At 38.7% G+C, this 21,094-nt stretch overlaps 1 protein-coding gene across 2 annotated transcripts in view; it reads right to left on the bottom strand.

The window, feature by feature from the left end:
- The window catches only part of NCBP1 (nuclear cap binding protein subunit 1), a 38,428-nt gene extending 17,372 nt beyond the window's left edge, over window positions 1-21,056 (bottom strand). The window contains exons 1-11 of one of the 2 annotated variants that reach the window (XM_060609239.3): window positions 20,876-21,056; window positions 14,175-14,263; window positions 13,535-13,635; window positions 11,545-11,701; window positions 9,064-9,171; window positions 8,611-8,732; window positions 6,205-6,274; window positions 5,530-5,745; window positions 2,804-2,901; window positions 2,035-2,098; window positions 178-288 (exon numbers count right to left, since the gene is read on the bottom strand). In XM_060609239.3, coding sequence (XP_060465222.3) covers window positions 178-288; window positions 2,035-2,098; window positions 2,804-2,901; window positions 5,530-5,745; window positions 6,205-6,274; window positions 8,611-8,732; window positions 9,064-9,171; window positions 11,545-11,701; window positions 13,535-13,635; window positions 14,175-14,263; window positions 20,876-20,909 — 1,170 coding nt within the window. In that variant the 5' untranslated portion in view covers window positions 20,910-21,056. Of the gene's footprint in view, window positions 1-177; window positions 289-2,034; window positions 2,099-2,803; window positions 2,902-5,529; window positions 5,746-6,204; window positions 6,275-8,610; window positions 8,733-9,063; window positions 9,172-11,544; window positions 11,702-13,534; window positions 13,636-14,174; window positions 14,264-20,875 lie in introns of those variants that run through there. The other variant, XM_060609240.3, reaches the window with a different exon arrangement.
- Between the last annotated feature and the right edge of the window lie 38 nt (window positions 21,057-21,094).

The following is a 21,094-nucleotide window of genomic DNA, read 5'->3' as shown; positions in this document are numbered from 1 at the left end:
TTTCCCTTAGGTAAATACCTAAGAGTGGAATGGCTGGATTGAGTGATACATGTATGCTTAATTTTTGAAGAAATGCCAAATTTTTCATGAAGTGATTTAAACCCACAGTAAGAAATATTTAATAATCTTTTAAAGCCAGGCCAAAGAGAGTAAGTTTACAAACCACAGAAAGGATACAACTTGGGGTAGCGAACCAGGCTGAAGCTTGCACAGCTCGATGAGCAGTGTGGTATACATCACATCAATGTGAGGGGGTGCCGGGAGCTGAAACAGCTCTGCAAAGATCACCTATAAAAGAATCATGAGTCAGAACTGAATTCCACAGGTATCTACGCACTTCTATCAGAAAGACCTCAACATTCTAAATGTAAACTCTAACTCCATGGCCTTTCTAATGAAAGAAGAATTACTTTTTAATATTTAAAATAATGTTCTTTAAAACATGAAGAACTGTAATTGAATACTGTAATAAAAATTGTATCTCAATTAAATAAGAATATCCATGCAATTAACTCCAACTCTGGAAGTATTGGAGTTGATTTGTGCAGCACTCACAGATCCACCAGGGTCTCATTCTTGTAAGTAGTAAAAACCCTTATTAGACTCTGAGGATAGGAACAGAAGACAGTCAAGTCATTCCAGGCTGCTACATTGTAAAATTGGTGCTCAGGGGCGCCTGGGTGGCTCAGCTGGTTAAGCGTCTGACTTCGGCTCAGGTCATGATCTTGCAGTTTTTAAGTTCGAGCCCCGCGTCGGGCTCTGTGCTGACAGCTCGGAGCTCGGAGCCTGCTTCAGATTCTGTGTCTCCCTCTCTCTCTGCCCCTCCCCCACTCACACTGTTTTTCTCTCTCTCTCAAAAATAAACATTAAAATGAATAAAATAAGATAAAATAAAATAAAATCGGTGCCCAGAAATCTCTCTGGTAGCCCAAGATTTCTTTGCCATGACTGTTGCTCAGAAACTTGTTTCTGCCCTCCCTGTATAATTTGTGGACCACCTACCTAGAATTCTACAACCTGGTCTGTGTTCTTTCTTCTCACCCCCATCTCCCATACTTCTATACTTCATTCTGATTATTTTTCACACATTTTTCAGATTTGAAATTTCAATTGACAGGTCAATGAGTCAAGTTCATAGCCTAACTTATTTATGTTTTGCATTTCAATTGACACATCAACGAGTCAAGTTCATAGCCTAAACATACTCTCAAGTTTTATAAAGATAGGACAGACGCAGTATTTTCAAGAAAGCACATAAGTACAGTATGAATAAAAAGTGTATCTTAAATAATACATCACATGAGTATTTTACATAAAGGAATAATGCAACGGACAGTCTGACTCATGTGTCAAGTGAAAACACTCTTTTTCAGAACATGAGTCTCTACGAGGTGTTCAACTTTACTACTATCGCCCTTCTGTATGACTTAATATGGGGTCAAAAGCATTATTTATTCTTCCTACTTCCAAAAACAATTGGCTCTTTTGTTTTCTAGGAATACACAAAATAATATACTTGTTAGAGGTCTGCTAGTAATAAGAAGCCAGATAGACATCAGTTAAGGATAGGTCATCTGCGAAAGTAATACAATATTTTAAATTATTCAAGCCAATTATACATCTGGTAAGTGGACAATGTACTGACAGGACTAACAACAGGAGGTAACAACATTATCTATGATAACTCTATCTACCTCCTGTACTGTACTACCTCCTGTACTGTATCTACCTCCTGTACTGACAGGAGGTAACAACATTATCTATGATAACTATCCATGAATAAAGACATACTATATAAATAATTTATGGGCAACTCAAAATTCCATTTGGCTACTGGTCTCAACCTCCTCTTTTCTCTTTACTAACATGGCTAACAGAACACCAAAACCAAAAGCATTTTCCTCACTCCTGTGTTAATTTTCAGGGTCTGATAAGTTGCAAGAAAAAAAAAAAAAAAAGCCAAGACTCAATTACACTCTAAAATCAGCAGAAAGATTCAGAAACTTAGACACATGCTCCACGTGGAATGCATACCTCAACTATGTGGTAGTTCAAGGGGATCTTGTTCTTCCCTGGATAGCTCACCAGCTGTGCAGCACTATAAACAATGTAACTGAAGTTTAGTAAGTACACAAAGATACATAAAAAATCAAATAAGCAGTTGCAAAAGCAGTGTTCGGATACAAGGGAAAGAAATCTTTTCTGAAATGCTCCAGATTTCAGGTACTTCACTTAAATATAGCACAAATTGTTTAACTCCTTCAAAGAAAAAAGAAGTATAACCAATAATACTAAGAAATCATATTAGGATCTACTACAAAATTTCTGAGCAGATCGCTCCCAAAACACTATCTTCCTTTCCATCTTACAATCTAAACCAAAACTTTCCAAGGCTTAAGGAAATACTAAAACAAAAAGCCTGATATCTTTCCAAAGCCTGATATCTAAGTGCTAGAAAACTATTAATATTCATTTATTCCCATGACATTCACACCAAAACCAGTTGGTCATTCATGTTAATTTGTCCATAGCCTTTGGCAAACACCCACACAAAAAAGCCAACATCATGTGCACATCACTATAAAGCACTATAGAATCTTAAAGCATCTGGACAACGACTATTTGAGTGTGAAGGGCCTTGAGAAAGCAAAGAAGTCTTCTCAGAGATTGGTTTTATTTTTTAAAAGGACAGAGCATCAGAAAGAGGAAGATTTTCTTACACTCTTTATATACATTTTGCTCTTACCAAATCAAACTTGCTACTTTTTCTCCACTCTAAAAGTTACCATGAAAACAATCTTACCAAGTCTTCCTTTCCTTCCAGTGGGACTTAATGATGCAGTGAAGATTCTCTTCTATTACAAATCTTTCAACTGAATGGCTCCCTGGCATTACAGGACCCTGAGAAGAAAAGCAAATGTATATATACTGCAAGCTAGAAAAAGATACTTACTTTCATTTATCCAACAAATATTCCAGAGGTTATTATGTTCCACACACTATACTGGGTGCTGAGGATTTTAAAAGTTCAGAAGTGTGAAAACTATTTCAGCAAATCTCACTGTCATGTTCACTACAAGACAATGAGTGTCAGCTGCAGCGTTTCTTCTAGCACCCGACACCAGGCTACCATCACCCATCTCAAGCCAAAGAATCTGTATTATTAGCTCCATACAGTTTGTATTATTAGCTCCAAACATTTTTAAAAAAATGTTTCAATGTTTATTTTTGAGAGAGAGAGAGAGAGAGAGAGAAGTGGGAGAGGGGCAGAGAGAGAGGGAGACACAGAATCCAAAGCAGGCTCCAGGCTCAGAACTGTCAGCACAGAGCCCGATGTGGGGCTTGAACCCATGACCCAAACTGAAGTCAGACACTTAACCAACTGAGCCACCCAGGTGCCTCTATAGTTTGACTTTTTAAACCATGAGTGGATTAACTTCCATAATAAATATGGAGAGGAAATATTCTATTTCAAACTGTATAGACATAAAAGGTATACATGCATAGAAAAACAAACATACTACATTGTTCAAAAAAATGGTTAGAAAACTACCTGCATGATATTTGTTTAAAGTATATGCATAGCAAACAGGTTCAAAGAATTTATTTACTATTTACTATTGTAGACTCTTAATGACCTTTACTTTAATCTCTATTAATTTTTAATTTTTTAAAATAAACATTTTTTTTCAAAGGCCAGCACAAAACAAAATCCTCATCTTGAGGAGAAAAAATATTTTATAGGTATATGCTCTTCTGGCAAAGGAAAATGGGCATATAAGGGAGGCAATACCAATTAAGTATAAACGTTAAGGAAGTGTACTTATAAATTAAGTATAAATACAGAGGCACAATCAATTAAAAAAAAACAAATTTGGGGGCACCTGGGTGGCTCAGTCAGTTGAGCTCTTGACTCTTGATTTTGGCTCAGGTCATGATCCCAGGGTCATGGGATTGAGCCCTGCATCAGGCTCCATCCCCACTGAACATGGAGGCTGCTGAAGATTCTCTCTTCTCTCCTCTCCTCTCCTCTTCTCTTCTCTCTCTCTCTCTCTCTCCCCCCCCCTCCCCCACTGCCCCTCTGCCCCCACTGGCACACACACTCTCTCTTAAACAAAAATTACAAAAACAAAAAAAGGAAAAAAGAAAAACAAATTTTGAGGTCCTGTTGTAGTTCTCCTTGCATGAACAAATGCCTAATCACAAACATTCCAGCCATCTTAAAGGTAAATTAGATTTCAATCACATAATGTTGACTAAAAGCATTTCGCTATATATGAAATATACCAAAGTGGGTAGCAAGCTGATAATTTTGTATATGAAACTGATTATCTGACGATTTTCTACTCGGAGATAGATTACACGTATACTAAATTTTCACTGGTCAGAAGCAATTTATCAGACAGAAAAGAGAGGACAGGAGAAAGAAAGCTGAAGTTTGACCTCAGGTGGTAATACTGGTTTTTATGCCTGTGGCTCTCAAATGGGGGCAATTTTGCCTTCAGGGGTCACCTGGCAATCTCTGGAGATTGTTGTGGTTGTCACACCTGACATTTGCCCTCTAGATGCTGCTGGTGGAGGTCAGGGGTGCTGCTAATCATCCTCCAGATCACAGGACAGCCCCGCACCAGAAAAAATTCTCCAGTCCCAAATGTCAATTGTGCCAAGGCTGAGAAATCCTGCTCTCTGTTAACTAGAATGTACTAAGCAACGGTATGGTACTTTAGCCAAAACCAACCCAGTGATCACCGTGCTTGCTGTTTAGCTATTAAAGCAGTCACCCAAATATATAAAATAAAGGATAGTTAAAATGTAAATTTTGATACCAAAGGTCCATATCAAAATTATACATTTCTTAACTGTTAAAGTGTAATGGCTGCTAATTTGACTTCATAATAAAGAATATGTATATTTAAAAACTATAGTCAGCTTATACTAAACTTTAGGGTTTTCAAATTAAAAATATTTTATAATATTTTTGAAAAAACAATTACATAATATGAATAGTAAGACAAGCTGTGAGGGTTAGAGTGAGATGGATAATCTCAAAAACTGGGGATTTTTCTTGAAAAACAGCCTTATTAAGAATAATAGCTAATATTACTGAGCACTCATGTGTCACAATCTGTCCTATGCATTTTACTTGTTAGTAATTTACTCCTCATTAAAACTTTATTAGAGCATACCATTATTATTCCATTAGGAAACTAAGAGAGGAAACTGACTCACCCACGACCACACAGCTGGGATCTGACTACAACAGGACTAAAACTCAAACGAGTCTGGCGGGTGAACCCACACTCATATGCGCACTGCACTCTCACACTATTTACAAGTGCTAAGGAGAAGTGCTTGCACACGCAGAGAAACCATTCACTAAGTTAAGCCATTAACTTCACTCCTGTTGGTCCTCTCAGATAACGAACCACTTGAGATTAACATGTATCACAGGCATGATTCAAACAGGATTAAACCACAAGTACAATGCAACACGGGCCCTTTGACAGGAACTCTCGGGTGGTAACGCACCTCGGGGTCATCCGTGTAATCAAACATTCTGAAGATGACCCTTGGCATCGGGTACACCGAATCTTCCGTGTGAGGCGGTGGTGTGAAAGGAGGCAGGTTGTGCTGCAGGGCTTCACACAGGATGCTGTCAAAGGCAAGATAAGGTCTTAGGATGTGCCGCTCCTGCCAACGATCCTTTTTCAATTTCTGAATCTGGGCCCACAGGCAATCTAAATACTAAAGACAGATTAATTTTTAATAATTAATATATATATTTGGAGGTCATAGGAAAAAACATTTTGACTAGAATAAACCAAAAGTCAGTACCTTCTAAAATACAGGATACAAAAGTAAGCTAGCTTGCAGTTAAATATAGTACAAAGAACAGTGCTTTTTGTCTTTAATTACTTTATAAAGCCTACCTACCTGAGGTTGTTACCACTTACACTTTCAATAAAAACATCATTTAAATAAAAAAGATCTCAACTCTATGATATCTGGAATCCCACAGAAGAGGAAATGCTTCGATTATATTCTAACACTTTTTAAAAATCCACTATATGCCTAGGGCTATGAGGAGCTGGACCTGGATACGAAGTGTGGAAAAGTAGCTAAGGTATGTAAGTGGAATGATCCGGAATATGTCACTCCAGAGCTGACCGTGCTTGCGTCATGAGAGAGCGCAAATCAATTTACCTCTTCTTGCGGATGCGGTTTCTCAGCAGTCCATACTTGTAACATGGGCACATGAGTCTTCTGGCGTCTTCTAAAGACAAAAATGAAAAATGTACACTTAGGTTTTTAGCAACACGAAAAGATTTCACCTGTTCTGTAATTAATAAAATGCAAATTAAAGCAGTAAAATAACACTTTTACCTATCAGATTAGCAGATATGAAAAATTCTGATAATGTAATTAAATTGTCAAAATGTGGGCAGATTGAACTTTCAGACCTTGCTGGCAGAGGGACTAACTGATACAATCTTTTTAGAGGAGATACAAAAGAGTATAATCTCTTTGGAAGGCAATTTGACTAAATCTACCAAAATTAAAATTGTTAAGGCACTGTAACCCAGCAAAGCCAGTTCTAAGAATTCACCCCCTCCCACAAATATATTCATACATGTACACACAGACATATATAAGGATATTCACTGAAACATTTATAATAGCAAAAGACTGGAAATAACCTAAATGTCTACCAATAAGGGACCAAAAAACTTATGGTACATTAAAAGAGTGGAATATTATACAGCTGTTAAAAAGAAGGACATAGAGCTATACACTTTTATGCAACAAATCCAAGTTATATTAGGTGGAATAAAGAAAAAGCAAGTTGAAAACAGTGTGTGTAGACTGGACTACTATTTGTATAAAAAAGGGGAAGGACATGCACTCAAACGCTAGGATATTCATATTCTTTCATTTTTATTCTTTTGCAAACACCTATATTTTATTTATTTATTTTAAAAATTTTATTGTTTTGAAAAGTAATCTCTATACCCAATGTGGGGCTTGAACTTACAACCTCAAGATCAAGAGTTGCAGGCTCTACTGACTGAGCCAGCCAAGTGTCCCAGCAAACATCTACATTAAAAAGAAAGCCACTACAACTTTCAAAAATATAAAAACATTTAAAAAATTTATCACTTAAAAGTAGGTTAATATAGGGGTGCCTGGGTGGCTCAGTCGGTTGAGTGACCGACTTCGGCTCAGGTCATGATCTCACAGTTTGTGAGTTCGAGCCCCGCATCGGGCTCTGTGCTGACAGGTCAGAGCCTGGAGCCTGCTTCTGATTCTGTGTCTCCCTCTCTCTCTGTCCCTCCCCTGCTCATGCTCTGTCTCTGTCTCAGAAAAAAAAAAAAAATAAATAAAATAAATAAATTAATTAATTTAAAAAAAAAGTAGGTTAATATAACGACAAAGCATATTTTTATCTTTACGTTTATTTTAGTTTTTTTGTAACTGTCAATTACCTATTAATAGATAGAAAATGAAACTTAAAATTATTCTGGGGCGCCTGGGTAGCTCAGTCAGTTGGGTGTCCGGCTCGGCTCAGGTCATGACCTCATGGTGAGTTCGAGAACCATGTCACACTCTGTGCTGACAGCTCAGAGCCCGGAGCTTGCTTCGGATTCTGTGTCTCCCTCTCTCTGCCCCACTCCTGCTCACGTCTCTTCCTCTCTCTCAAAAGTAAATGAATGTGACAAAAAATTAAAAAACCAAAAGCCAAAAGCCAAAATTATTCTGAAAAAACTTAAGGGGACACAAAACCGTTATCACACTGCTGGGTAATTAAGCCTAAATTTATGAACAACACCTATTGTTAGTATTATACCTAATAAGACAAACAAAGTTTTTACATCCACTTGGAAGATGTGGGTAATAGGAGGATATGAGGCCTTTTTTTTTTTTTTTTAAGTTTGAGAGAGGGAGTAGGGGAGGGGCAAGGGGAGGGGCAAGGGGGGGGCGGAGAGGGAGAGAGAGAAAGAGAATGAATCCCAAGTTGGCTCCATGCTGTCAGAGTGCAGCCCAATGAAGGGCTTGAACTCATGAACTGTGAGTTGGATGCCTAACTGACTGAACCACCCAGGGGCCCAAGAATGAGACTTTTAACTGAAATGTATCCTATTTCTCAAGAAATGTGGGCTGGGTGAAAGTTAAGAGCCACTGTTTTAAGGATTTGGTATAGGATTAACTTACATGAAATAAATACATTGTATGTGCTAATAAGCCTCTCAGATATTGTGATTCAGCAGGTCTGAACGTTAGGTTGGAGCACATTTAAGTATCACGGGTGATTCTAACGCACACTAAGTTTTGAGAACCACTAATGTTAAGATATTTTATGCCTTTGCCAACATACACAAAAGCAGCTTAAAAGGAGCTATGTTACCAAACCCCTTGCACCAGCAAAGTAAGCCAACGTATTTGTTTATTCTGAGGTCTCAGTAAATTACAACAGTAAGGGAATGAGATTACTTAGAGAAAGCCATAGGGAACTCTACAGGTTATCTTTTGAGAAATGGAACTGACATGGTTATTACTAACAGATAAAATATAACACATCACATCAGTAAGAACTATAAGAGGTGCTCTTACTTAAGATAGCTTTCAGTGTTGGCAAAGATGCGGTCCATCTCTGCGTCTTTCTTTTCATACAACTCCTTTCCAACCCAGGGCAAAGAGGACAGAAATGCATACACATACCAATCCCGCCGCACCTGAAGAATTTTTAAAAAGGCAAACTTAAAATATGTGCTGGTTAATAGTCATTCTTATTGTACTCATTTTGAATGAAATCCTATAGAGGCTATTTAATAGGGCTTAGGTAAGACACCTGGCTCAATCAGAGCATTTCTGTGTTAGTTTTATTAGACACAGTCATTTAAATTAACATACAGATGTCATGAGAACCAATCACTATGGCAGTTGACTTAACTTCTAGATATTAAGAATGTGTGATAACTTACCGGTATCTTTTAGTTTTTATTACTAAAGGGTTACCAGTAAAAAATTCCTAGTACTATACAGACAAGATTCAGGTTTTCTTACCTGAGGTACATCTTCTTCCTGAGTTACACTTACAAAATTTTCAAACATAGCAACCATGGATGGGGCAGCAATGACGTGACAATTCACAAGATCAGATAAAAAACGGACCTGTTAGGGAAAACAATTTCTATTAAATCTAAATGTAATATAATCACAAAATAAGCAATCTTGTGATGATTGAAACCACATGTCTGAAAAGCTAAACCTCAAGGTCAAATATAGCCTGCTGTCCTTTTTTCGTGTGCACAGCCTGGAACTAAGAATAGTTTTTCATTATTTAAATGCTTGAAAAAAAATCTAAAAGAATATTTTATGATTCATGCAACTTCTATGAAATTAAATTTCAGTGTCCACAAATAAACTTGAATGGAACACAGTACTCTCATATATGAGGTCTATGGCTGCTTTTGTGGCAAAAACATTATGGACAGGAATGTGCATTTATAGGTTTCCACTCCATGCTACACTAAGAACCTAGACTGGAATATAGCTACCTCAACTTATAATCTTTTCTGTTCTCTGTGAAAAAATTTTCACTGGACTATAGAAATGAAAATTTCTAAACAGATATTTGTTGGGTGTCCTTTGTGTGCCACTGCTAAGCGCTCTTAAAGTCCCTGTCGTCTGGGAGCTCACAGTCTAGTGGGACGAGCATAATGTCAATCCGAAGGCACAACTCCTATACTAAAAGGTAAATAAAAAGTGCTCTAGGAACAGTGATGGGGGCGGGGGGGGAGGGGAAAGCATCATAGAAGGGGTAACATTTAGGCTTGGCCGTAATGGATGATTGAAGTATACCTCAAGTGGAGAGCAACAAGAGTATTCTAGGCAGAAGGGTTCAAAAAGATGTATTCAGTGATCTGCAAGTAATTGTGATATAGCTGGAGGGTGTATGGGAGGCAAGGATAGAGAAACAGATTGGGGCAACCAGAAAAGGTCAGGCTATGGAGTCTGGACTTAATCTCACAGCCTGATTGGTGTCTACCTTTTTTGGTAGTGTACACTCAGTTAAAGAACTTGATCACATGCTTCCAACATAACTATATGTAATATAAATATTACATGACATATATAATATATACTGGCCCACTGTCAATCTATGTATTACATATTATTAAAGCTTATTAATTCCATTTCCATTTAAGATAAATATTTACTTTTCCTAACCCAATGAACCATATTGTGCACAGGTGTTTAAGACCTTCCACTGTGGAGAATGGGAAGGAACTGAGGTTTGTAATCCATAACCAGCATAAGCAGGGAGAGTTACAGAAAGACCACTCTGGTGACCCTGAAGATACAGTGAAAAAGGTAGAGAATCTAACTTCAAAAGGATCGGTTAAGAGGCTGTTTTAAGACATGAAGAGGAAGAGGGTGCCTGGCTGGCTCAGTTGGTAAGGCATGAGACTTTGGATCTTAGAATCATGAGCTCAAGCCCTGCACTGGGCATAGAGCTGACTTAAAAAAAAAAAAAAAGAAAAAAAATGGTATGAGAAGGAAGGCATGAACTATGCCAGATGCCCTACAGATAAAGGAAAAGGGACAGATGAGACAAAAATTTAGGAGGCAGAAATGATGGGACTTGGGGGCTGCTTACAGGATGAGGGGGCAAAGGGAAGACCAAGATTAATGCTGATCCCTAGATGCATTATGCAGTAGACAGCAGACACTGTGCGTGGGCTGAAGACAGAATGATGCATTAATTTAGGCACTTCCAGGCAAGATACCTCAGGGCTATCCAGGTAGTATTTGGAACATGAAGCCAGAGCTCAAAAGAAAGGCTGAAGCAGGACATACAGATCACCAACTTGTCAGGAAGAGGGTGGTGTCACCAAAATAAACATGGTTTACAAAGCTATAAAAGAGAATGAGAATGCTTCAAGAGGTGTATTTAAAGAAAAGTGAAGGGGTGCCTGGGTGGCTCAGTCGGTTAAGCATCCAACTTCGGCTCAGGTCATGATCTTACGGTCCGTGAGTTCGAGCCCCGCATCGGGCTCTGTGCTGACAGCTCAGAGCCTGGAGCCTGTTTCAGATTCTGTGTCTCCCTCTCTCTCTGACCCTCCCCTGTTCATACTCTGTCTCTGTCTCAAAAATAAATAAACGTTAAAAAAAAAAAAAAAAGTGAAATGAGGACAGAATCCCGAGAAACACAAAATGTAAAGCATAAAGGAAGATGACCCAATAGAAGGAGACAGAGGTATAGACAGTAGGTGGCAGCAGGAGGTGGTGCAGAAACCCAGACAAGAAAGGAGCGTAAAGCAGCACGAGCTTACAGGAATGTCAACCAGGATTCAGAGTGAAAAGAAGTCACCCGATTTGGTAATGAGCTCTATGGTACCTTTAGTGAGAATGGTTTCACAAGAGCAGCTACTGTGGTGAGCAGGAACTGTATTTCAGGAGAAAGGATAAATTCCTTGCTTGTAGCTCACCTCCTCCCTCCATCCCAACACTAAGTCGTAATATACTAAAAAAGTAACTTACCAGATATACAGCTTCATTGTAATTGTTTGCTTTCAATGATTCTTTAAGTTGACGAATCATAGCTTCTACAAACTCTCCACCGAAGTTGTAATTCCTGGCATTCAGCAGTCCAACTAATGTTGTATAAATTGTCAGCTTCTCAGGTAACAGACGTGCACTGATTTGAGAACCCAGTACAACAAGAAAACCCCAAAACGACAGCATTATGTTACGGTGCTCAATTCCACATCATGCAAATTTTTTATCATTTTATTAACTTTGAGCTGTGTTTTTAAAACTACTTCAGAAAAGGCATAAATATTGAGAGGAGTTGCAGACATGATGCCTGCAATTTTTCATTTCAACTCTGGTTTGTTAATCCAAGATGTAAGAAAGTAAAACATTTTAATTATAAACTTACCAAACTAATATAAATGTAACTAATGCTAGACCAGTTTATCTTCCAATGTATTTAGTGGACTCTAAAAGCAATCCTACAGAAAATGTTTCCATGGTAAAACATCTGGTGAATGCTGGGTGAAGCAAGTTTCTTTAACGCAGAATCATTAAGGGGGAGATGAAACACTCACTATTTCTAAACTTAGCTAACCAAATGTCACAGGACCAAAATTCTACTTCCAGAAACACTATTCTAGTTGCTTAGAAAATATTCAGAACTAACACCACTTTCAGCTATGTTCCTGTCAGTTAAACTGCTGAATGTCAACATGGTACTTGGACACAGTAAAATTTCTTTACAACCCAGATTGCTTACTCCAAGTGTGCTAATTTTCATTACAGTTATTTGAAAAGCAAGGAAGAGGATTACAGTAAAAAACCTTTGGAGAAAGCAAATGTTGCTTCCTAATTTAGGTAGCCTTTAAAATTATCTCAAAAAAGAAAAGCAAACAGGAAGGAGCTCATGATCAAATTCTCATACACAGTTTGTGTTTTCCCAACGCGCCTAGCAGAGTGTAAGGGACAATTTAGATTAAAAAAAAAACAAAAAACAAAAAACAAAAAACACTTGCACTGATAGTAACCTTCCTTACCACCCCCAAAACCATGGTTTCCATCACAGTTTAAACATAAATCTACTCCATTCTAAAAAATGCTTCCAAAACAGAAGGCACTTTAATTTGTCTTAGTCATTTCTTAGTCTAAGGACAGGTCTTCCTGAATATAAACTGGATTTTTTTTAAAAACTATAACCCAAATTATTTGTACTTTGTGAGGTTAAAATGAAATCCACTGGTAACTTTGATTTGCGTGTACATTTTTAAATTTCAAAAATGAGCTGTAGCATTATTTAATTAGAATATTTGAAATAGTAACTTACAAGTCACCTTCATATGTGAAATTTTAAAATACCTCATGATTTATAACTTCATGTACAGTACAAAGACCCCTTTTATCCAAAAGTCATAACTACTTCTTTGCAGAGCATATAATTCATAGTGATCAAGGTCCATCTGAGAGATGAGAAAGTCTGGATTAATTCCATCACTGGGAGAGACTGTTTCATGATTCTATATAACACTTTTCCCATTTTAATTTACTCACAGATTAAATAATATTTGTTCTAGCAAACCTAAGTCGAAGAAAGAGTATGTCCATTAATAGCTTCAAAACTTCTCCAGTCTTCTGAAAAGGACTATCACTCAAGTGACCAGTTCCCAAATTTGTTTAGTACTACCACTTTAATATATAAATCAAACTCTATATGTTGTATATATTTAAGTGTACATGCTTAAAAGAAAATCTCTGAATGTGAAAACAGTCAACTCAAATGATAATAAGGTTCCAAGAAACAAAATGTTAAGGAAAATGCTCAATTTTGTCCTTTTTATCGCTAAGGTTCACCAAAGGTCATTCCATTTGTATAAGTTTCCCATTAGAAGGAAAGCTAATGAAATACATGGAATATAAACACATCTTCTGAACACTCCCAAAGCATTTAAGAGTAGATAATACATTATCACCTGGACTCACAAATCTTTTGCATACATACACTGTACAAAGAAGCCTTAAGATCTTGCTCTTGTAGTTAGGAAGATCAGCTTCTAAAACACCTGCCAAGCCTTCTAGGTTGCTCTCCAGAGAGCAGGCACTCTGTAGAGGACAGCATATTAAATATCTGTTAAATACTCGGCAATTAGTTAAAATTTTCTGAGTGATCATAATAAAAGTTAAAGTCTTATCTGTAAAAGGCACTATGACAGGTTTACTATAAATCAATTGGGGTAGTTACTGTTCTTAGAAATCCATAAAAAGAGAATGAATGAAAATTTAAAAGCAAGCAGTCTAAGGTAGCAGAATTAGAAATGTGAGGACATTATCGGTTCTCTTTTATCTCTGTAACTGATTCACTTAACATATGCCTCTCAGCAAATTACCTCAAGTAACCAGGACTTGTTTGGTTCTTCATTTATAAATTGAAAGGATTTTTCCTTAATGTCTCTTCCAAGATTCATATTCTATGAAAATTACATTGAACTATCAATTATCTGTACCCCAAGGGTTTTAATATATTTACTTTGGGATATAGATTGCCTAAAACTAAGATCACCAAGTTTCAGCTGCAGAAATCAGTCGAACAAAGTCAACTACAACCATAAGCCCCTCACAGTCTGTGCCTATGTTGCACATACCTTTTCTCCTACTTTGCATATTAAAGATTCCAAATGATCTTCAGTTTCATTTGCATCAGAGGTCTTTCTCCTTTTGTGAGGCTGTCCCCCTGTTTCAACAATGTAAAAAAATTAACATGACATGATGAGTCCGGTATCACAAATTTAATTTAACTTTTTTAATGCTCTAATCTCTCTCCTGCCAGAAACCCTACTTTTTACACACAGGACAAGATCTTAACTGACCCACCACTTTTCAGACTGGGCTAGAACCACCAAAGACCTCCATACCCAGGGACACTATAATAACTGCAAGAGGCATTAGTTATGTTCACTTTTGTGTGAACAGTGCCCCATGGAGCTGTGCAATGCAGCAGCCCTGTGCACTTCTGTGATAGGCAGGAGCAGTGCCTACAACATCCTAACCACCGTTAGTTAGAATACTCTCTGGACCACTCAGGTACTGCTACTCCCTTCTTTAAACTGAACTGTTCACTGATTTTCAGTTGCTTGGTCCTAAAGCCTCTTAGTGCCAGTAGTACTCATTATTCTAATAATGAAAACCAGGTTAAAAAAGGAAAATGTCAAAACATAGGAAAGGGAGCATAAGACATTAGGATTCCTCACTAGTTTTACAAGTGTTTGAGCTTTCAACTCTGTAATTAATAATAGCTTTGGTTCTGTAGAACATGTAGCATTAGGGTATAGTCCCAAATAATGGGAATTACAATCAGCAGACACATACTCAAAGAAAAGTCCTGAGCACTGTATCAAATAACTGGTGGGGGAAAGTATATGTTTTATGATTTCCTACTTTTAACTACTGTTCTATTATGTTCAAAAACTGGTTATCATTCACGGAATCTTTAAAAAAAAAAAAAAAAAGATCTACCACATTGAAATTGTTACCAATCATCTAGGTGTCCTTTTGGTTGCTGAAGAATTCAGGCTGAACAAACTACAAATCAATCTTAGGCATTGGACTATTTTTCAGACTGTTACTGTTAAACATCTCTTACCATTTTGCTTAAAACCTTAATACGCATACCTTGTATCCTTTTGTGGAATAATCTACGGCTTAAAAGTTTGAAGTGAATAGTGTTAAATACAGAACATGTTGTTGTTGGTAAACACAACGTTGGCCAGTCTCCCAACGTAATTCAATTTTGACTTCCACCAATTAGATTGTCAGGGCAGCATGTGGACAAGGAAGCAATGGTCTGTAACAGTGCTGGGGATCTGCATTAATAATGGAAATCTGGATATAGGGTTACCAGGAGTAAGTTAAATATAACTTCAATCTTCTCCAGACTTGTAGAGCCAAAACTGAGCCATTTTTACAGAACTCATAATCACTTACTTGCCATTGTAACATCTGGCTTGAAATATATAGTGATTGTCATAAAACACAGTACCTGACTACTCTAAGCTTGGTGTTAAAAGTCTCTCCAATGACTGAAATGATCTTCAGGCGCCACCTGAACTCAAGGTGCACAAAACCAATCTATTACTATCCAGATAGGACCTGATGGAAATATTATAAAAGGCCACAGGGTAAAGCACTATGTGCTTTGACCCCCCGACTTCTTAGTTATCATTATGATCTGGCTTAAATAACAAATAAACATAGTTTTGAGAGGATAATGCCATAAAAAAAAAGTAACACGCATGCAATGTGACAGCTGAGATATCCAGAGATATCTGCTCATGTAAAGTGGACATGTGTGATACAGTGGAATCAGTGACCTCGATTCTCAAGTATGCATAGGATCTATAAAGCTTCTACCACCAACTTTCACAAAAAGGTCTTCTGTTTCCAGGATTTATTCACTGAAAAAACTGCATTTTCAATGCAATGTTTATATAAGCTGTCAGCCAGGATGCTAAAATAGCCTTCTTCTAGAGCAGTGGTTCTTAATTGGGTGAGATTTTGTCCCCGCTAGGGGCCACGTGGAAATCTCTGGAGACATTTTTAGTTGTCACAACTGGGGGAGTGCTACTGGCATCCAGTGGGTAGAAGCCAGGGATTCTGCTAAACATATTACATTGCACAGGACAACTCCCAACAACAAAGAATAATCCAGCCTGAAACGTCAATAGTGCTGATGTTGAGCAACTCTGTTCTAGAAAGCAGAATATACTAATGGCCGTTCTTCAGAACCAGATTTCTGGTAAGGTTGGGAAAATGCAGATGCTAAAAAACTAGCCAAATAAGAGCAGTTTTTTTGGTTTTTATGATTGTTTTTTAAAACTTTTAACTACCGTTCGCTTCCTTCTAGCCCATCTACTCTGCCAACCCTTTATCTCACATCCCACCTTCCACATCCTCCCTAAATTAACTATCCAGCTAGCTCGTTCCCAAATTAATTTGGAATCATACCCCCGTCTTTAAAGCAACATTCCCAGACCCTCTGGTAATGTAGAAAAGGAGAAAATAATGCTGTAGGGAGAGAAGGCAGGATTTCTGAAGACAAACTAGAAAATACAAGTACATAGTCCTCCCTGAACTGCAACTCCTATTTTCTCTCTTCCCATTTTGACTATATCAAAGGACAAGTTTTGTTTAGAGAATGGGAAGAGGCAGAACATATTAAGAAGATATGCCCCACTCTCACCTGAGATATGTGAGGATATGAAGGTGGGGGGTGGTAAAACTATAGACACATCTGAACTCACGGACAGTACCAGGATATTGAACTCAGAGGATAACCTGGGTACACAGAATAAAGCACCCTCATTAAGGATAAAATTTGAGGAATTAACTGAATGTTCTCATATACCCCTAAGAAAACATATCCATGGTAGCTCCCAAAGCAAGAATAGAGTTTATATTAAGTGTAACTATGTAGAAGTTTTACAATATAGATTCAAGTTACATATTGCCACTTCACTCTGACAGTCTTGGCTAGTATAGAAGAAAGAGCAGATCTTTATTAAAACCCATTTGAGGGGCGCCTGGGTGGTGGTTCAGTCAGTAAAGCATCCGACTTCAGCTCAGGTTATGATCTCAGGGATCCTGAGTTTGAGCCCTGCATTGGGCTCTGTGCTGACAGCTCAGAGCCTACAGCCCATTTCAGATTCTGCGTCTCCCTTTCTCTCTGCCCCTCCCAGGCTCACGCTCTGTCTCTCTCCTTCAGAAAAAATAAACACACATTAAAAAAAAATAAAATTAAAAAAAAACAAAACCCATTTGACAGGATCTTCATACACCGGTAATTTTTTTCCCTGTAAGGTGATCCTAACTTTATAAGGATACACTGTACTACATCTTGTATCTTTACTTACTATAAAAAACACAAGCAGGAAAACAAAGACCTACCTGTAAAAGAGAAAGTAAAGTAGCAAAACCAACAAGGTAAAAGGGAAAAAAGTAGAGTACCTTGATCTTGCAGCTTTAAAGCAGAGGTGATCACCAGCCTGTATACAAACTACACTCTTCCTTGGAGTAACAAATCCCTTCACTTTTAATTATATTTTTTTTCTGTAGTGAAGTTAAAAAAGCAGTCACGGTCTAAAAGACAAGGACCTAATTCTAAGTGGCTGAAAAGGGAGTTAATATGGGTTTTTGGCAAAGATTATGGATAATATAAATACTTTCTTAGAATAACAAAACAAACAATGTACTCAACAGCTATTGTATGCATATCCTGTAATAACTGCAAAGCTCCAGAGACATTCTTGGAGATTCTAAGAAATGAGTTAGATTTAGCAGTGGACCAGTATCCACACACACTAATTTCCCATTTAGGACTTCCCTTTCCTTCTTTATAAACTGAACTCCAGGTGAACTTCACTGGTATAGTCTCCTAACTTGTTTCCCTGGATCCTGGACACTCCAGCCTCAACAAAGAGATACAATTTTAAAACTGCCCTTTATGAGCTGATCCTCTGCTACCTCTTATCTTAGCTCCTACAACTCCCCCTCAGCCCCTCCTCACTCCTCCAACTCTGCTCCAGCACCACTGGCCTCCTTGCTTTCTGTGAACATGACAGGAATGGTCCAGCCTTAAGTCCTCTGCACTCATGGTTCCCCATACAGCCATCTGGTTTGCTCCCTTACTTCCTGCAAGTCTTCAGATCAGATGCCATTCTCAGTGAGGCCTTACCTGATCAACCTACATAAACAGCAACTCCACCTCAACAACAGTCTCTACCCCCTTTTCCTGCTTTTACTTTTCTCTGTAGCACTTCACACCATTTGACACATTCTATTTTATTTGACTGTGTTCTGTCTGGAAAATGAGGCTTCATCTTCATGTTGTCCACTACTGCATGCCAGTAGTTAGGACAGTGCTTGGCACTGGTAATTTTTGTTGAATAAACGATCGTATCTCGTCAAGCACATGGAAAGTCATAGCAGCCAGTGACTGATAAGAGCTGACAACAATCCAGAAATGCTGATATATCTACTTAATCAGGACTATTATAATTCAGCCTATTTTAAAATAGTCTCAAACATTTAGGCATCTACTATTTCAGATCTTTAAAAAAATCAGTAGAAGCTTAACTAAAAAATTCAGATCACTGTTTAGGGTAAACCCTAGTTGATCATTACCCAAGTTGTGGCAATTCATAAAAGTTTCAGATTCGGTATAGTATCCAAGAGGAACTATGAACTGCCCCTACTACTAAATTATTCACCAGAATAAAGTTTAATTAACTCATGTTACTTCTTTCTATTATTTATTCTAAGGTTCCTGCTTCAAGACCCGAACGGACCATGATTTACTGGCCATCTGGTATTAAAAGAAACTAACTCCCAAGAAAAGTTTGCTACCATCACAATAACAAAAGCAAAAGTTGTTTTTGTACATATTCACATTCAATTCTCCAGGTTGCCCTCTGGAAACATTTTCTCTCCCTTTAAGGTGCCCTAGAAGCGAGAAGAGTGGAGAAAAGAAAGTATGAGAAAAGCGAAGAAAGAGGGAAGAACTTTAAAAGACTTGAAAGTTCCCTGAATCCCAAGCGATCATTTCAAGCATTAGTTTTTGATTAATCGAATTCCAAGCATAGGGAAGCTGTATTTTCTGTGCCCAGTATGTATGTTATGCAATAAGCCTCATGTATTAAACAACGACAAAAAAATCTAGGCACGCAGCGGAGTAATACCTGTGTCCTGATGACAGCCCCGGACTTGCTTTCACTGGCGTCAAGCCACTGCAGGCTGTGTCTCCGTGTTTATTATACTAAAGCTCTGGACCCTTAGGTGTCAGATAAGGCCGCATTAGAATATCCTCTCAAGCTATTCTCTAGCAGAAATCTGATGTTTCGTTGTTAAAACTCAAAACATGAGGCGCGTCTGGATGGCTCAAATAATCGTCTGACTTCGCTCAGGTCATGATCTCAAGGCTCCTGAGTTTGAGCCCCAAGTCAGGCTCTGTACTGTTGGCTCGGAGCCTGGAGCCTGCTTCTGATTCTGTGTCTCATTCTCTCTCTGCCCCTCCCCCGCTCGTGCTCTGTCTCTCTTTCAAAAAAAAAAAACAAAAAAAACACAAAAAAAACACATTAAAAAACTTTTTTTCAAATGAAACTAAACACATGTGATTCTGCTCATATTCCTAAAAGTCCCAAGATTCAAGGTGAGGAAAATGTTAGTGAAAAAAATTAATTAAAAAATTTTCTTCCATATTTTTTCTTACATCGTTGACACCTGCGAAAGGTTATCACCTCTTAAGCATTAACCGATGATAAATAAGTAAATATCATCATGAGATAGGTCACATGTATTACTTCATTTAACCCTCACAAACTGAGAAGAGGTATGTAATATACTTCTATATTACAGACTAAGGTTTACAGAAGCGATAAAACCTGGGCAAGATCATGAAGTAATGATAGGGTCTAGCTTTGAACTTAAATCCTCTGATTTGGCCTCTTAACCAATACACCACACACTTTTTAAATAGCGCTACACTGTAATATAATAGAATTACTTAGTTTCTTTCCTGGTGGATGTGTGTTCTCCGCTGATTTCTGTAAGGTAAGCACCTTTTTCCTGTTTTTAACTAGCAAAATTATCCTTGGTTTTTATGGTGGCAATATCATGATCCCTAGGAGCGCAACGATCCAAATGGAATAGAGAACCCCTGATCTACACCTCTAAGAGCTCTCCAGTGTGTTTTCCAGTACTCCTCTTTGACGAGGGAAATGCGCTGCGCTTGCAGTCAGTTCAAAATCTAATGTAACAACGTGCATCTGTTTATTAGTGACCTCGTGAGTATGGATAAGACACAGATTTCTTTTCCTGCAGTTTGAAAGAAGGCAGACCAACGCATGACCGGTACAGCAGAGCTCAGACTGCAATTCGTCAGATCTTCCACTCACCGCTTTGTTCTTTCCCTTCTGAGGGCCCTTTACAGGTGCAGTTTGAGGGTCAAAACGAGCCACTGAGACTAGTGGTCCCTGTCACTGTGCGTAAGAGACGGCCGCACAGACCCAGGTATACTTCCCTACTGGACGGTTCTAAGGACCAAATCCTGAAGAGTCCTTAGAGACTAGAGAGATCCACCAGGCCGACGACTAAAGGATTTGGGGTGGGGGGAAGCGAGGGCTTTCCAGAAGTCGCCTGGCCACACTCCCGGTGTGCCACCCTCCTTCACTCCGTGGCTCCCCGAACGCTCCCGGGGTGGGGTGGGGGAGGGCTTCCCATCCCTTCCCTCGAGCCCCCGGGACCTCGGCTCCCGCCTGGGCGCGGCCTCGGCGGCAGGGCCGATGGCACTCACCGTCGTTCTCGTCGCTGTGCCGCCGCCGGGACATGCCGCACGCCGGAGCGCTGCCTAACCGAGAAGCCGGGAGGGAAGAGCGGCAGGAACTGTCCGACCGCCGGCCGGTGCGAGGACAGCAAGGAGGCGCGCGCAGTGTCCGGCGCGCAGGCGCACTCGCTCGAGACAGGTCCCGGAAGCGCAGGCAGGAGAGGTGCGGAGTGGGCCTGACGTGCTCAG

This window comes from Panthera onca, chromosome D4 (genome assembly GCF_046562875.1).
Source record: "Panthera onca isolate mPanOnc1 chromosome D4, mPanOnc1 haplotype 2, whole genome shotgun sequence".
Classification (NCBI taxonomy): Eukaryota; Metazoa; Chordata; class Mammalia; order Carnivora; family Felidae; genus Panthera; species Panthera onca.
The sequence above is the reverse complement of the archived record's forward strand: the minus strand, read 5'-3'. Positions and strand labels throughout refer to the sequence as shown.